The following is a 16,630-nucleotide window of genomic DNA, read 5'->3' as shown; positions in this document are numbered from 1 at the left end:
AAAAGAAAGACGAAAGAAAATGGGAATTGCTTTATTTCAATGGCGGAGGGAGGAACACGTATTGCGAAGCTTGAACTTGGGACTATAACGTTCAAAATCTTCGGCTCCACAAAAAAGAATAACCACGAACAAAGGAAGGACAGAACAGTAATAGAACACGTTGGTGTGCCCAGCAGCCAGTCAGCGGGAGAGGCAGCCCCGGCCACAGAATCAAGCGCAGCCAATCACAACACGTCTCTGGGTATCCCCGGACGCCATTCTATTGCCACGAGATAACGACCTCGTTGCCATTTCAGTTAGCGGCTCACAGTGAAACTTTCCTCTTGGAATGCTGATTAAGCAAATTGGACCGAAATATCTCGCTTTTTCTCCACTATATCTAAGTTTCCAGAGGTGCCATTTCGGGGGTGGGGGGGACTCTGCCGCTCAACATGACTTCGCTTCTTGGGAAATAGGAAGTAGAAATTGATTAATGGAGGCGAAGTCATGCTTTTTATGCGAGAGGTTACCGAGCAGCTTCAGTCTGCGGTTCTGCCACAATGCGGTGCCTGTGCCGCAGTTGTCTTGCCTCTTCAACCAAAAGCTCATTCGAAACGACGCCGCCACGAAGAGAAGAGGAGGCGTTCGCAGCAACAGAAAGAGCAAGCCGGACATCCTCAGAGGCAATTCGGCGGAGGCGTTCCCGGCGAAGAGCGTGCGGGGTTTGAACGAGAACGGGGACCCTCTGGGGCGGAGGGAGCTGGGGAAGAGCGTGGTCGGGTGGATTCGAGAGGGAATGAAGGCCATGGCGTCGGACTTCGCGTTGGCGGAGGCGCAGGGGGAGTTCCCGGAGCTCCGGCAGCGGATGGGCCCGGGCCTCACGTTCGTGATCCAGGCCCAGCCTTACCTCAACGCTGTTCCTATGCCGCTCGGTCTCGAGGCCCTTTGCTTGAAGGCCGGAACTCACTATCCCACTCTCTTCGACCACTTCCAGAGAGAGCTCCGGGACGTTCTCCAAGACCTCCAGCGGAAGTCACTCGTCCAGAATTGGTCGGAAACCGAGTCGTGGAAGCTCCTCAAGGAGCTCGCCAGTTCAGGTCTCTCTCCCTCCCTCCCTCTCTTTTCCAATTTCTAAGCATGAAACTCCGAAAAAATAAATCAGTTTCTGCTTAAGTTGGCTGAAATCGATGGCGTGTGATTTCAGCTCAGCACAGGGAGATGGCGAGGAAGGTGGTGCAGCCGAAGAAGAATGTGCAAGGTGTGTTAGGGATGGACCTGCAGAAGGCCAAGGCTATACAGAGCAGGATTGATGAGTTCACGAATCGAATGTCTGAGCTGCTTCGATTAGAAAGGGATGTTGAATTGGAGTTCACACAGGAGGAGTTGGATGCTGTTCCCACACCGGACGAGACTTCGGATTCTTCCAAACCCATCGAGTTCTTGGTTAGACATGGCCAGGCTCAGCAAGAACTCTGTGACACCATCTGCAATTTGAATGCTGTCAGCACATCTACAGGTCTCTTAGTGCATATATACACATGCTCATATACATGTTCTTAATTGTTTATATGTCAAGTAATTGGAATTAATGAATAGCAGCTTTCAATTTTACCCTCAAGTTCATGGAGTTTGTTATCTTAGGAGGATGGAATTGGACTTTGTAAGCAGGATTAGGTGGAATGCATTTGGTATTGTTCAGGGTTGAGGGGCACCACCGGTTACCACCAACCACCCTTTCTCCCGGAGACATGGTTTGTGTGAGAACATGTGATAGCAGGGGTGCAGTGGCAACTTCTTGCATGCAAGGGTTTGTCAACAACCTCGGGGAGGATGGATGTAGCATCAGTGTAGCTCTAGAGTCTCGTCATGGCGATCCCACCTTCTCAAAGCTCTTTGGCAAGAGCGTGCGCATTGATCGTATCCACGGATTGGCTGATACTCTCACATATGAGGTACGTCCACGAATGGCTGCTTTCTTAAATTTATCCCTTCTCTTTTATTGTTTCTTAAGGCAAATATTACTTGAAAGCCCAACAGCATTTTGAGTTGCAATTTCAGAAATTCAACCTGAAACAGCACGTGACAGGGCTACCTTTGTTTTATTATTTATTTTATTTTTATATATATATATTTTTTATTTTTACCTTGTTTGAATTCAAAGTGGCCCACTTTTCTCTGATAATATTGTTGAAAATGTTATAAAACTTTGCCAATCTTCATTTCTAGCAGCGAAGGGAATGTTATGGAAGAAAGCCATGCTTTTTCTTATTCTTAGGATTTAGAGCTAGTCTTTTTGCTGGAACTTTCCAGAAACTACATCCCATTACATCTCCAGATAGAGTTGTGACGATCCTGACTCCCTGAGTGAGAGAACTACAAGGAATGCATATTGCAATGACGATATCCCATTACTCTTTCTGTGTCTGCATTAGACCTTGACATGCATAGAGATTAGAGAATGTGTATTTATGTTAATAATGCTGTAGCTTACATGGAAATTGAGACAATGAAGACTATTATGGTTACAAAATTTTTGAAATATAAGAAATGATAAGCTTGTTTTTGTTCCTTGAAGAAAATAAAATTTGTTTAAAATTAAATGATGTCGGGCTGAAATTTCATATTTTCTCATCAATAGCTTGGCTTCATTGTTTTCCTATTGTTAGTAATTTTTTATGCTACCATTATTACTTTTATAGCAGTCATGAGTCCATATAGTTTTGCATAAATTATGATGTGGACAATTATTTTTTCAGTATATTAAAGATGTTACCTCAAAACTTCCCAAAGGTGTTCCATGAGATTAACTTTCTAATGAGCTAATAGGATATATACTAGGGCTGAGCAAATTACCGACTAATCGACTTCTGACCAACTTTTGACCGACACCTACCGTTACCAACTAGATGGAGGACGGTAGGCGGCATGATTTTTTTTATTCTGAATTTTTCGGTTCGGTAGGCGGAAGAGGTTTTTTAACCAAACCGACTTTATTGACCGACGTTCAGCCGACTTTACCGACCGCCATTCGGTTCGAAATGCGAAATAAAATAAAATTTGGTGGAATAAGTTGGTGAAATAACAGACTTTATTGACATTGTCGGTTTGAAAAGCGAAAATACAATTTTTCTACCGAAACCAACATTACCGACCGACGCTCAGCCCTAATATATACTACCTATATAAGGCATAGGCACAAAAGCAAATGATTCTTGGTGTCTTCATCCATGCGACCTACATGAATGCATTGATCAACTTCTTTTTTCCAACTGGAATAAGTTCTCATTCTTCTGGTTTCTACATTTTTTTTTTTTTTTTTTCCCCTTATGGTGCTCATGCAGTTTAACTTACATATTTACTGCATTGTTATAATTTTATTTTGTGTAGCGCAATTGTGAAGCCCTGATGCTGCTTCAAAAGAACGGTTTGTGGAAGAAAAATCCTTCGATTGCAGTTGTAGCTACCCTATTTGGAGACAAGGAAGATGTTGAATGGTTGGAGGAGAATAATTTGGCAGATTGGGATGAAGAAGAATTGGACGGAGTGTTGATGACTGGAACTTTTGATGATTCACAGGAAAGAACAATTGCCTTAGGTTTGAATAAGAAGCGACCACTATTGATAATCCAAGGGCCACCTGGTACTGGAAAGACATGTTTGCTGAAGGAACTTATAGCACTTTCTGTTCAACGAGGTGAAAGAGTGCTTGTGACTGCACATACAAATGCAGCTGTTGACAACATGGTCGAAAAACTATCAGATATTGGTTTGGACATTGTGCGGGTCGGCAATCCAGCACGTATATCTACAACTGTGGCATCAAAGTCTTTGGCTGAAATTGTGAAATCTAAGCTTTCCAGTTTTCAGGCAGAGTTTGAAAGGAAGAAGTCAGATCTAAGAAAGGACCTCAGTCACTGTTTAGAGGATGATTCTTTAGCCGCTGGCATACGCCAGCTCTTAAAACAGCTGGGGAAGACACTAAAGAAGAAGGAAAAGGAGACTGTGAAGGAAGTACTATCCAGTGCTCAAGTTGTTCTTGCCACCAACACTGGAGCATCTGATCCATTAGTTCGAAGGCTGGATACGTTTGACCTGGTTGTTATAGATGAAGCAGGCCAGGCAATTGAACCGTCTTGCTGGATCTCAATATTGCAGGGAAAGCGCTGTATTCTTGCTGGTGACCAATGCCAGCTCGCTCCAGTGATTCTATCTAGAAAAGCCTTAGAAGGTGGTCTTGGAATATCACTGCTGGAGAGAGCTGTGACTTTGCATGACGGAATTCTTGCCACCAAGTTAACAACACAGTATCGTATGAATGATGCAATTTCCAGTTGGGCATCAAAAGAAATGTATGATGGATCATTGAAGTCCTCCTCGACTGTCTTTTCTCATCTTCTTGTAGATTCTCCATTTGTTAAGGTATCATACCCATCCCTGATCTCTTCCTTTCATTTTTCACATTATTTTTGGAGATTTTTCAATTCAGGCATATAGCTGCTAAATGAAATGCGTCTTGATTTTTGAATCCTTTTGAGCTTCTTCCATCATCTTGTGCTTGTGTTTGACCTCTCAGCTGAATGAACAGCACTTAGGTTAAGCCATGTTTCCTGTTTTCGATCTATTATGGTGTACGCACTGGTTTCGGTTTCTCAAAGTGCTTGTGGACTTTTTAAAATTAATTAAAGCTTGAGAAATTTCTTATCACAAGCTTCCTCTGTTTTTTTTTTTTTCTCTTTGAAAATCCACATATTATGCGCATAAACCTTTCATTTAATACAAAGTGATTTAGAACCGCAAATGATACCATGTGGACTATTAAGTTCTCTTAAAAGCCTTTGATTGCGTCATTGCCAAAATTATTGTTGATAAGAGGCTTTTTACCTTGTTTGTTTTAGTTTCGTCCTTGTATCTTTTTTACTTTTAATGTACAAAGTACCATCTTAATATTTTTTCTATAAATTCTACCTAGGTGTTTCTCCTGTATATCTGAGTTGCGTTTTTCAATTTTAATGAAATTTCGATTAATCGTAAAAAAAAAAATCTATAAATTGATGCAGCCCACCTGGATAACCCAATGCCCACTGCTGCTGCTTGATACTAGAATGCCATATGGAAGTTTGTCAGTTGGTTGTGAAGAACATTTAGATCCAGCTGGCACAGGCTCATTTTACAATGAAGGGGAAGCGGATATTGTTGTGCAACATGTCTTTTCTTTGATTTATTCTGGTAAGTGATTTTGTGCTAATATATTCCTCTACTCTCGTTGTTATCTTAGACTCAGTTGTATGATGAACTATTTGAGACACATTTTTTACTGAAGCTGTGCATTTTGTATGAGAAATACTCAAACTTGCAAATTATCATTTGAAATCCCTGTAATCCTTCTTATACATTCATGCCTGATGGCTTAACTTAAATGAACCTAAGATTTAAAGGCAAGTTTGCGATGTTAGGTAAAATAATTATGTGCCCCATTTGTACTGGTTGATTGATTTTTCTGGTTCCCTTATGTATTCCCTTTCTGGGTAACTAGGTAAATTCATGTTGATTTTAAATCAATTGGGCAGGTGTTAGCCCAAAAGCTATTGCAGTACAATCTCCTTATGTAGCTCAAGTACAACTCCTGAGGGATAAGCTTGATGAGCTTCCAGAGGCTGCAGGTGTTGAGGTTGCGACAATTGATAGCTTTCAAGGACGGGAGGCTGATGCTGTAATTATATCAATGGTATGATTTTTTCAGCTAATGTTTGAAGTAAATGAGTAGTATTTCCCTTTTTTACGCACCTTTCAGAAACCTTATACTTCATCTTCTACCAGGAAATAAATGCTGCTTTACCTAGTTTTCAATTTTACTTGTCTCAAAAGATTTAATGAAATATACATATTTTGGAATGCCAAATCAGTTTTATGGTGTTTTCGAACAAGAGTAGTGAAAGAAGTAATAAACATTTAACTGTTATAGATGACCTATGACACCCCAGAAAATTTGTTTTATATTGGGTGGGAGGATTGTGAAGGTGTTTAAATTGGCCTACATTGGTTACTTACTAGGTGAGACAGTTATTTAAGTAATTCTAGGAATCTCCAATTATAGCTTTGACTAGTTCTTTCGGAGTAATAACATAAATGTGACTAGTACTGTCCATGGATGGTGACATGACCTAGGGTAATGCTAGAAAGAAGACCCCATATCCTCCTTGTGCTTCCCAAAATTGACGTGACTTTTAAAACTACCATTGTATCAAATCCAATAATCATCTATCATAAATCTAATGTTGATTTTAAAAGTCACATCAATTTTGGGAGGACACAAGGAGGACATGAGTCTTCCTTTTAGCGTTACTCCTCCACATATGAGAATTATAGATAAGACAGTACTATGAGAATTATTACTTATCAAAAAAAAACATATGAGAATTATAGATAAGAGTTAAATGTTGCTAAGCATAATTAAGTTCTTGACAATACTCCCTTCAAGTTGGTACAGCTAATCGTGTACTAGTGGAGGAGGTCAAAGGAGTAGGGGAGCTGGGCTATAAGGTGAGTGCTTTGCCCCTAACATACCTGAGTTGCCACTTGGAGTATTGTGGAATGGAATTATAGAAAAGGATATAGAGGCAATCAGCTGGGTGGAAGAAGTTATTTTTGTCGTAGGGGGTGGCTTCACTCTAATTAAAATGTTTTCATGGTTGGGTTTATACAAAGGGATAAGTGGTGGTTGGGAGTTTTCTTCGAGTAATACAAATTTGCAATTCGTGATGTTTGTCAAGTCTGCTTTTAGCATGATATATGGCGTGGAGAGGTTGCTCAAAAGATCTCTGACTTGTATTTCATTGCTTTGCATAAGGACAGATCTATTGCTTCGAATTTGGATGCCTTTCATAAGATTCAAAAAATAGAATCTTAGGTTTGCAGAGAAATTCATGACTGAATTGGAATTAGTTGCTTCTCTTTTCTATTTATCGTAGCCACACCAGTTTACAGGTGGGGAATAGGATAGAATATGTTGAAGTTGAGAAGAGATAGTCTGGTTGATGCCCATTCTTATCATGGGATAATATTTGGCAGGTTAAGACGCCTTAAAACGTTGCCTTTTCGATTTTAGTTTGGACTGCAGCCTTAGGAAAAGTTTGAAGATTGGAATCTTGTTAAGAACAAAAAAATAATGTGGATTGGCTTTGTTTGTTTAAATACAGTTAGATGATCGCTATTTGCATATTGTTAAATCACTTCCTTGGTCATCGGTGCTCTCTCTATGCGGAGCGGTGAGGCCCTAATTTTGATATTGTCTAAAAAGTCTTCTCAAAAGATATTTGTACTGAAATTTTTTCTCTACTCATGTTTGTATAACCTACTGATATATGGTGCTTGTTTCAATCTTGTATTAGGTGCGGTCAAACACTTTAGGAGCGGTCGGATTCCTTGGGGACAGTAGGCGGATGAATGTCGCCATAACAAGGGCACGCAAACATGTAGCAGTTGTGTGTGATAGCTCAACAATATGCCACAACACCTTCCTGGCAAGGCTGTTGCGTCATATCCGCTATTTTGGTAGGGTGAAGCATGCAGAGCCTGGCAGTTTTGGGGGATCTGGACTTGGCATGAACCCAATGCTGCCCTCCATCAGTTAAATTTGCATGGGGTTTCTCTACATAATTCTTCGACTGGTGATTATTCTGAAGCACAACAACTGAAATGCAGATGCCTGCTCTCTTTTCCTGTCAGCATCTATTTCCATCTTAATTCATGTACAGCAGGCCTCCATTTGGTCCACAGAAAAATGTATTATAGTTGCGTAACTATCCATTGATTAATTTGTATATAAACAACACACATTTTCAATTCCTGATTTGTATACAATTTGAGTGCATCAAATAGCAGGGAAGAGATGGTTATATATATATAACCATCATTACCATTAGCTAGTGAAATCTCTTGATGATGATGTACCAGACCAAGGATCACATCACTTTTTCACTAGCCATGGGAAGCCTATAATAGGTAGAAAAATGTTTGGGGGTATTACTATTTTTACTATAATTTTCTTATAAACTCAAGTAGCAGCATCTTCATGGTGAAAAAAGTTGAGCAACAAAATTTGACAGATAAAAATTTAGTTATATAGTGGTTGTCGTGATAAATGACACATGGATTGATAAATCAGTTCGTAAGGGACTTCAAGTAAAAGCTGTATCCTTAGCAACGCGCTATTATTAATGTTAAACTACCAAAAGTCAAAATGGATTTAACAAACTTCCAAAATTAGCTTGAGTGGATCATAAATGTGAAGGATATCTTTTGATTTTTTTCCTTTTAGCAAAAAAAAAAAAAAAAAAAACCCAAGCTACCAAAAATGTTAATTGTGTTGCTAAGATTCTACAAATGAATTGAATCAAACTTAATTGTGTAGAATGTTAATTCGAAAAGAATAAATAAAACATAAGAGACAATCGAGAGTGGTTTCAGGAAAATTCATACGCAATGCGTCAAAGTATTTTGCGAGCAGATTTACGATAATTAGAATCATGTAATATAATTGGATTCCTATGTTATTAATAAAATTGCGCAAAACTCTCTCGAATATTACCAACTATACAGAGAAAGTTTTATTAGGTTTAGGAGGAGAATTGGAAACTGTTTTCATAATTTTCTGGCAGTTTTAAATCCTTTCCCTGTCCATTAATGAAGCAAGCATTAGAACAGAAGACAAATTAAATTCTTCGCTTCTTTTCTATCTTCAAAACACTTATAGCAAAGACTTCGATAAGATGCTCCCTTCTTCTATAAAATTGTGTTAATAAATTGATATTTATTTGAAACAAACACAGAAATGATATGTAGACTTTAATGCCATTGCTGCTGATGAATTTATTTCCATTCTATCAATTACTCATGTCACATGAAAACCCCGACCTTTCTGAGGGGTAAGTTACTCTGAAACTGATTGGGTAAGAGGTACCCTATTTCGTGCAGGCAGAAGTCAGCCCCCACCCCCTCTGAGAGAGAGAGAGAGAGATGTCATCCAATATAAGGTAACAAACTTATTAATGAGATTCTCCCAACACTGTTTTTTCTCCTCTTGCTGCCTGCAGCCTTGCAAACCCGTTTCTGCCTCAATCAATACTCCAAATTGTCTCTTGTTACCCTCCCCACAAAACCACATTAATTCAGCTCTCTTTTTGACCTTTTTCTCTATCAGCATCCGTTACAGTGCAAGACTTTTGACATAGTTTGATACAACTTCAACTATAAACTTTTTCTTTTTCTGTATTTTCAACCTCCTTGACAAACGTACCAAATCAACCCATCTTTTCTTTGACTTCTCACATATATTACAGCAGTATATATAAGTCATAGCAGTTATAATGGGACCAAATCTTTCTCTCATGGCTTCTAAACACTTTGTGCCATTTCTTCTCCTGCTTATTTTCCTTGCCCCCCATATAGGATACGGAGCAATCTACAGATTCCATGATCTAAACCTCCACAATAAAGACCTCAAGAGCAATAACCATCCTCAAAAAATGGCCAATTTTGATTACCCATTGTTGGCATCCGTCCCAAAAGCAGCACCAATTCCACCTTCTGGCCCATCACATCGACACAATGAGCACACCGACAGTGATCCTCATAGGTCTTGTCATGATATGTTCAGAAAAACACCAAGTGCATGGAAAGGTGAAGATTCCAAACTGAAGCCAGGGTGTTGGTAGTTATAAATCACTTCAGCTTAGTTTTCTGGTAATCTTTTTGGTGTTCCATCAACACGAAAACACTTCTGTTGTTTGCCTAGGAAAGCAACAAATGAGTTTCATCTTTTATTAACTTCATTGTCTTAATTAATATAGTTCAAATGTTCTTTGTCTTACTAATTTGCGACTCCAGCAATGTACTTATATTGTTTTCATCTATTATGGAAGAACAGAAGGTTTAAAGTGACTTACATCTGTAATTGCACATCTTTATTTCTTGTTTGTATCATCTGCATGATCTTAACTCTTCATATAAATCTATCTGCATAAACATTTCCAAGTTGTGGTTGTAATATAAGGACGATGACAATGGTGATGACTGGTCATTGTTCTAAAAAGGAAAGCGAGAGTATTAATTCGTCTACAAGTAAAGCAGAAACGGTAGTCTAACTAAAACCATGTCAACAAATATATTAATTGAAGTCATTTAAGGCTGACATTATTAGAGTGTTGTTAGGGGTACTATAGTTTTTATTACAAATTGATGTGACAGTTCATAATTGGTGAAATGATTAAGCAAAAAATTTGATTTGTCAATTTATTTAGTTAATGTCTGACAATACTTAATTATTTATGCTTAGTCCATTTGTAAGAAAATTATAATAAAAGCAGTAATACCCAAGTATTTTCTTGCCCGTTAAAACATTTTAGACATCATACATGTGTATATGCATACCGTCAAGGAAAAAATGTGGAAATACATGAAATGATGAACACACACACATATATATATGACTGCACAATTTGGTAGACTGGATTGATTTGTGTTTTTTTAAAAAAACTCAATTGGGAGGAAATTGATGCTTGAATGCATTAAAATTTAGGTAAAATTTCAAAATTCGAGTTAATAGGAAAACTTTGTCCTCAAAACTTTAGCCGTAGGTCCCCTTTTAAAAGAGTTGTTTTTTTTTTTTTTTCCAATTAATTCATGTAGTTTTTTATTTTAATAATCTACATAAAGTCAAACGTCTTGTCTCTCTACTCTTTCTGTAGGAAAGCACATTATTTACGAAAACAAAGAAAGATAATTTTTCTCATTTTTTTCACAAAGATACGTATCGGTTTTTACTTTTCACTGGTACTGTAAACGATGCAAATAGAGTTATTGAAATTCACATCATCATTGGAAACCTTTTTTTCCCTTTCGGCTCTATTGGAGTATGACTGGATTTTAAGGCTTCAAAGTCAAATCCCTCAAAATATTCTCTCAAGAAATCTTTCGCAATTGTGCAAGTCCAATGACAAATTGACACAGGATTAAACCCAAAAAAAAAGAAAGCAAAATCCCAAAAAACAAAATATAGGGTGAATCACCAGTTCACCACCCCATTCAGGGAGACTAACAATTAATACAACAAAGAATCCTGTCAACTACAAGCTATTCAGATAAATGGAGTGCAGATGAAGATGGTGACTCCAACAGGCAACACTGAAGACATACTACTGGGAAATCCATTGAAGGGGAGTCTAGCCTCCAACTAGGCTTTATTGTAAGGCTTTCATCATTTTCCAGCTGCTGCTTCGGTGGGAGTTTTTGTAGTCATTTGGTCAACTGCATGCACAGTGCTCTGAAGCTCCTCCCAGATGGCTTTGTACACCATCCTCTGCCTGTTAACAGCAGACTGTCCCTCAAAGGCTGAAGCGACAACATCAATGCTGCAAGTGCAGGGCAGATTAAATCAATCTAGCAACTAAATTTAAATATGTCAGCTTTCAGGCCAGACCTAAAATGCAAATACATTAGATGATGAGCACAGAGCACTAAACATGCCATATGTGATCCAAATGGTCTGATGGTCACAGAAAGGGATATCAGAACTTACATACAGAAGATTCCTGACGTTTAAAAAGAAAAAGTTAAAGCAAGCATAAGGTGCATTATGCACATGAATTCAGACTTAACTGGGGAGAAAAATATGTAGCCGTGAAAAGGTGACATGGGGATATGGCTTCACAACTTCACTGAACTGAAAAATATATATATAAACCTGCATGGCTTCATTTTAACCAACTGATAGTTAATACATTATCATTTTCTCAAGTGCATTTGGACAATACAAAGTGTATCAGAGAAATGCTGAAAGGGTCAATCATTTTCAAGAGTTTGCATCAATATGGAAACACAAGGCTTCTACGAATGCTCTGGAGGGGAAAGTCTCCTAGAAGACTATCGTGTATGCTGCTCTGGCAGCATTATAATATATATTCATGAAGAATCATTTTCAGAAGTACAATGGTACTTTGAAACTCTTTCTTCAAACGTCTCAACACCCGGGTGATGGCCTCTACAACAATTCATTCAAATTCTTTTTTCGAAGAAAATTATCATGACACTATAGGAACACTGCAGTGCTAGCTGCATAGCATCACTAAAACACCTGGAAAGTTGGATGTTGTCATTAATAACAGATTAGTTTGGATAAGCAGCTACATTAGTATAACATCATACATACAACAATGAATATTGGGAGCTGCCACTAATCATACTACCCGGCGATTCCATCACTAAATATATTAGAAGTGATATATCACTTGTTTGATAAAAGAATAAAAGCAACGAATGAAGATGGTTCATGATGCATCATGCATTTAATTTCTTCTTGTCATATAAACATAAGCCAGTAAGAACATGAGCTTACCTGACATGCCGACCATCGCCATAAGCATCTTTTACAGTGACTGAATCTGCATTGAGATGTTCCTTGATCTGTTGAGGCAAATTGCAACATATTAGAGGAAAAATTAATAGCTTTTGAATGAAGGTGGACAAGCAGAATCAACTCCAGATTGGACTAGAAACAGGTATTACAGGCTATAATGGGGTCTCTAACTTAAAAGAAGACAAGTAATCTGAATTTCGCAATGTGACATTGGAATATCTAAAACAAAGGACCAGATTGCCATAAATTCTCTTTCATCGTTGTTTTCTTCCCTTCTTTCTTTCTCATTTCTTCTTATTATTTCTTTTTCCTGCAGATGAGTATTCCATGTAAGGATTTCACACAACATGAAAAAATGGCACATTCAGTACTCAACATGCACTTTCCATTTTTTTCTGTGACTTACTACAGCAAGTTCAAATGTTGTAATATTTGTATCACCCTTCAACATCAATGGATATATAAATAACATAACCATCCACATCGCCAACTCTTGATGGTGTGAATGTAATTTCTGCATCCTCCTCTTTGCTCTCTGATCTTCAACCGTGGACAGTGACATCACTTTTTCCCCCTTCATTCGCTCTCACAGACATGCGCAGTACCCATTCCCCCTCACCCAGCAGATGAGTGCAATATTTTTTTCTGCATCCTGCTATTGCTTCCCCTCTGACCTCCACAATAAATCATGATGGCAGCATTCAATGAGATGAAGTATAATGGTAGCAGTTTTTTATTCCAGAAATTCGATTCAGATGGATATCCATAGCCTAAACGGAGATGCCATTCCAGCATCATTATTGTTTTTTCTAAGCAAGACAACAGGCCTTAACTTTGAACAATTCCCCCTCCCCCAGAAGATGAGTGCAATATTTTTTTCTGCATCCTGCTATTGCTTTCCCTCTGACCTCCGCAATAAATCATGATGGCAGCATTCAATGAGATGAAGTATAATGCTAGCAGTTTTTTATACCAGAAATTCGATTCAGATGGATATCCATAGCCTAAACGGAGATGCCATTCCAACATCATTATTGTTTCTTCTAGGCAAGACAACAGGCCTTAACTTTGAACAATAGGCTTGCGTGCTTTTGAGAAGATTGCAAATTGCAATAGGAAACTTTCCAGATCATTTTGGAAAATGATATACCAGCTGCGATGATATGGAAAGGAATGCCAACTAGAGAAGAAGAGACCAAATAAGTGACTCATTTCATTGTGATAACCTTCAAACGAGATTGTCTGTTCTTGGTGATAGTTAACATGTTCAGACTGGAGTATTTGCTTGATCAGGATAAAGAGACTTATAGAGACATTTCTTGTTGTTCTCTATTCTATAGAGACAACTTCTTCTCTTCAGTAAATCTTTTACATATTGCTCATTCTAACACCATTGGCTCTTTTACCCCCCTTCACCAACAAATGTTGGTCAATTGCTCGCCACTACCCATTCTTAAAAAGAGCCCGATAATCATTTATATTGAACTTCATGACTAATTTAACCCATTTCAAAAAAAAAAAAAAAAAAAAAAAAAAAAAAAAAGCTCTGTGTTTTGATTGAACACAGACATGGAGGACAACAAAACGAATCTAATTCTAAATCTTAAATATTGATAACCCAAGAAAACAGAACATAATTCCATCCTATTAAGCCCCAAATACTTCAATCACCAAAGCAAAATCGAGCAGCGCTTGTTATTTCTTCTTTCTAGTTCATTTCCGGAAACAAAAACAATAAAACCACAATACCCATAATCAAATATATAAACTTTCTAGGGATAGCCGTTGCTTATGCTTACCTTATTCTCCATGGACTGCATGAGTGGCGAGTCAATGGACCCAGCATCGTTCACGTGCGTGGCTCGCGTGCTGAACCTCCGACCACCCACCGGACCAAACCCGAATCCGGATGATCTTCCATACCCATAACCTTCTCCAATACTAATATTCTCACTACCATCATTACGAACTCGGAGTTTGCTGCACGTGGCGCGCGTTCTACTCCCCAATCGCACCGCAGTGACAAAGGGTTTTGTTTGCTGAGCTTGTCGGAGGAAAATACTGCTGGCGGCGCGTGACGAGGCTCCAAAGACGTACGGACGCACCATCAGCGTCTTGGTGGCCATTGTTCTTCGGAACTTTACTTTGTTCAAATGTCACGGGCCGATAACAAAGCTCGATAGATTAAAAAACTAGTTCAATCGCTATGAACCAGTTATCGTGAAGCGAAGTTACTAATTCGAAACTCTCTTCCTTTTATGGACATGTCAAAAAATAAAAATTTAAAAGCTAAAAAAATAAAAATTTTGATCATTTCTGGTCCAAAATGAACAAGAGATTATTTGGCTAGGATTTATAAAAATATCAAGTTTATGGCTATAAATGAGACATGTGTCTACTAATTAAAAAAAAAAAAAAAAAAATATTATTTACAATAATAAAAAAATAATGAAATTGCTAATACCTCATTTTGGCCATAAAGGATGGCCGACCAAGGCAAACCCTACAATTTTATTTTATTTTTTATTTTTTATTATTTTTAATTTGGCTCTTGGGGTGGCCAGCCAGTATGGGGTGGCCGAAGCGACCCCTTGAGCCCTCGGCCACCCTCAAGGCAAACCTTACAAATTTTATTTTATTTTATTTTTATATATATTTTTTTGCCCTTAGGGGTGGTCGAAGGCAAACCCTACAATTTTTTTATTTATTTATTTATTTGGCCCTTGGGGTGGTTCGGCCACCCTTAGGACAAAAATGGGGTGGCCGGCCACCCCTTTGGCGAAGATGAGGTTTTCAGCCATCCCATTATTATTAATTTTTTATTTTTTTAAATTTTAAATAATATTTTATTATTATTTTTAATTAGTAAGAGACATGTCCTATTTATAGGTAAAAATAAGGTTTACAATATCAAAAAAATGCCATTTACAAATAATAATTTTAAAGTGTGTAACTTTTAAAAATATAATTAAGTGTTTGATAAAATTAAGAATTCCGTTTTTCAAAAAAGGATCCCTCTCCGGAGCCGGGAACATGAAAAAGGAGGTCCTCCATACAGGGAATGGGGGTTGAAGATGAGCATCACCAAACTGCTGAAGAGTAACATCAGCATCGGCCTCGATAAATATAACACCCTCGCCAGTACACTCTACTACAAGTTTCCGGCCAGGCCCTTCCCTGAGCCTGCCGGCAAAGGGGTAGTAAAACACTAGCGTTTGCGCAAGTGCCTCTCTAATGACTTTGACAGGGTCTTTCCCATGCATTGAGGGATTATATTTGTAGATTTGTATCATTGGGGCATGAAATCGAAAGCCCTCTTGGTCGTCAATATCAGAGAGTTGTTTGAATTCATGGGGTGTTGGCTTAGCCGGAGCAACCAGCTCCGGTTTGCACCTTCGCACTGAGAATACTAGAGAGCTAGTTGTTGCTCCTGCCATGCCTAGAGAATGGGAGGTCTGATCAAATTAGGAAGAAAGGGAAGTTAATTTGGTTGTGGTAGTGTGCATTATGATAGATTTTCGAAGTGGTATTTACAGAGAGAGATGTGGAAGAAAGCATATAACTTAAACTATAATTTAAAATAGGAATCAATATGGTTGGCAATCAGCTGTGATCGCGACAATATATATATATATATATATATATATATATATATATATATATATATATATATATATATTGTTTGAAATTAAATAAAATTATTTTCAAATGTCACTTTCTACATATATTCTCTGTTTTTTAATTGCAAACCAAAGATTTAGATAAATATCGTCGTCCACACAAATCTTATCACATGGTTATAGAAGGTTTTGTGGGAGTCAGCTACGTACCCACTGCCGCCTGTCGTGAAGATTGCCGTCCTATCATTGTTAGAGTATTAATTGAGTCATTCACGATTGTTAGAAGCTGTGTGTTACGTTACTTTCAGTGATTAATTTCTGATTTACATATTTTCTTATTTAATAGTTGTTGTTGTTTCATGTTTGTTAGCTCCTTTGACTTATGATCAGCCAAATTCTCTTACATAATACTGTTGGTAAGGCCTCGTCAGAAACACCCGCTAGTGTGTATACTTTTCATTTAGAGTTGATAATTTTTGACATGACTCGTGAATTTGATATGAATTCAATACAAAATTATAGAATTAGTGTTGAGAAGACTAGCTTGTTTAATTAAATGGATTGGATTATGATTGACTTATATACTTTAATATCCATATTTTCGACACAACATGAACCC

At 38.0% G+C, this 16,630-nt stretch overlaps 2 protein-coding genes and 1 pseudogene across 3 annotated transcripts; 1 reads left to right on the top strand and 2 right to left on the bottom strand.

Moving 5' to 3' along the window:
• The first annotated feature begins 193 nt into the window (after positions 1-193).
• On the top strand, positions 194-7,839 carry LOC132189693 (P-loop containing nucleoside triphosphate hydrolases superfamily protein). 2 transcript variants are annotated; one of them, XM_059604464.2, is made up of 7 exons: positions 200-1,076; positions 1,184-1,495; positions 1,648-1,931; positions 3,367-4,398; positions 5,037-5,205; positions 5,547-5,704; positions 7,368-7,839. In XM_059604464.2, the coding sequence occupies exons 1-7, from the start codon at positions 473-475 to the stop codon at positions 7,608-7,610; spliced, it is 2,802 nt and encodes a 933-aa protein (XP_059460447.1). In that variant the 5' UTR covers positions 200-472; the 3' UTR covers positions 7,611-7,839. The 2 variants fall into 2 exon arrangements, with proteins under 2 accessions (XP_059460454.1, XP_059460447.1); XM_059604471.2 differs by lacking the exon at positions 7,368-7,839 and having other exon boundaries at positions 194-1,076; positions 5,513-5,639.
• Positions 7,840-10,917: 3,078 nt separating this feature from the next.
• LOC132176828 (BolA-like family protein) lies at positions 10,918-14,576 on the bottom strand. The gene is made up of 3 exons (XM_059589351.2): positions 14,191-14,576; positions 12,371-12,438; positions 10,918-11,387 (listed from the first exon to the last, which is right to left on the bottom strand). Exons 1-3 carry the CDS (start codon positions 14,515-14,517, stop codon positions 11,234-11,236), a joined length of 549 nt encoding a protein of 182 aa, XP_059445334.2. The 5' UTR covers positions 14,518-14,576; the 3' UTR covers positions 10,918-11,233.
• A 673-nt stretch (positions 14,577-15,249) lies between these two features.
• LOC132167530 (benzyl alcohol O-benzoyltransferase pseudogene) lies at positions 15,250-15,828 on the bottom strand (annotated as a pseudogene).
• Positions 15,829-16,630: the final 802 nt, after the last annotated feature.

Source organism: Corylus avellana, chromosome 2 (genome assembly GCF_965113065.1).
Source record: "Corylus avellana chromosome 2, dhCorAvel1.hap1.2, whole genome shotgun sequence".
Classification (NCBI taxonomy): Eukaryota; Viridiplantae; Streptophyta; class Magnoliopsida; order Fagales; family Betulaceae; genus Corylus; species Corylus avellana.
The sequence above is the reverse complement of the archived record's forward strand: the minus strand, read 5'-3'. Positions and strand labels throughout refer to the sequence as shown.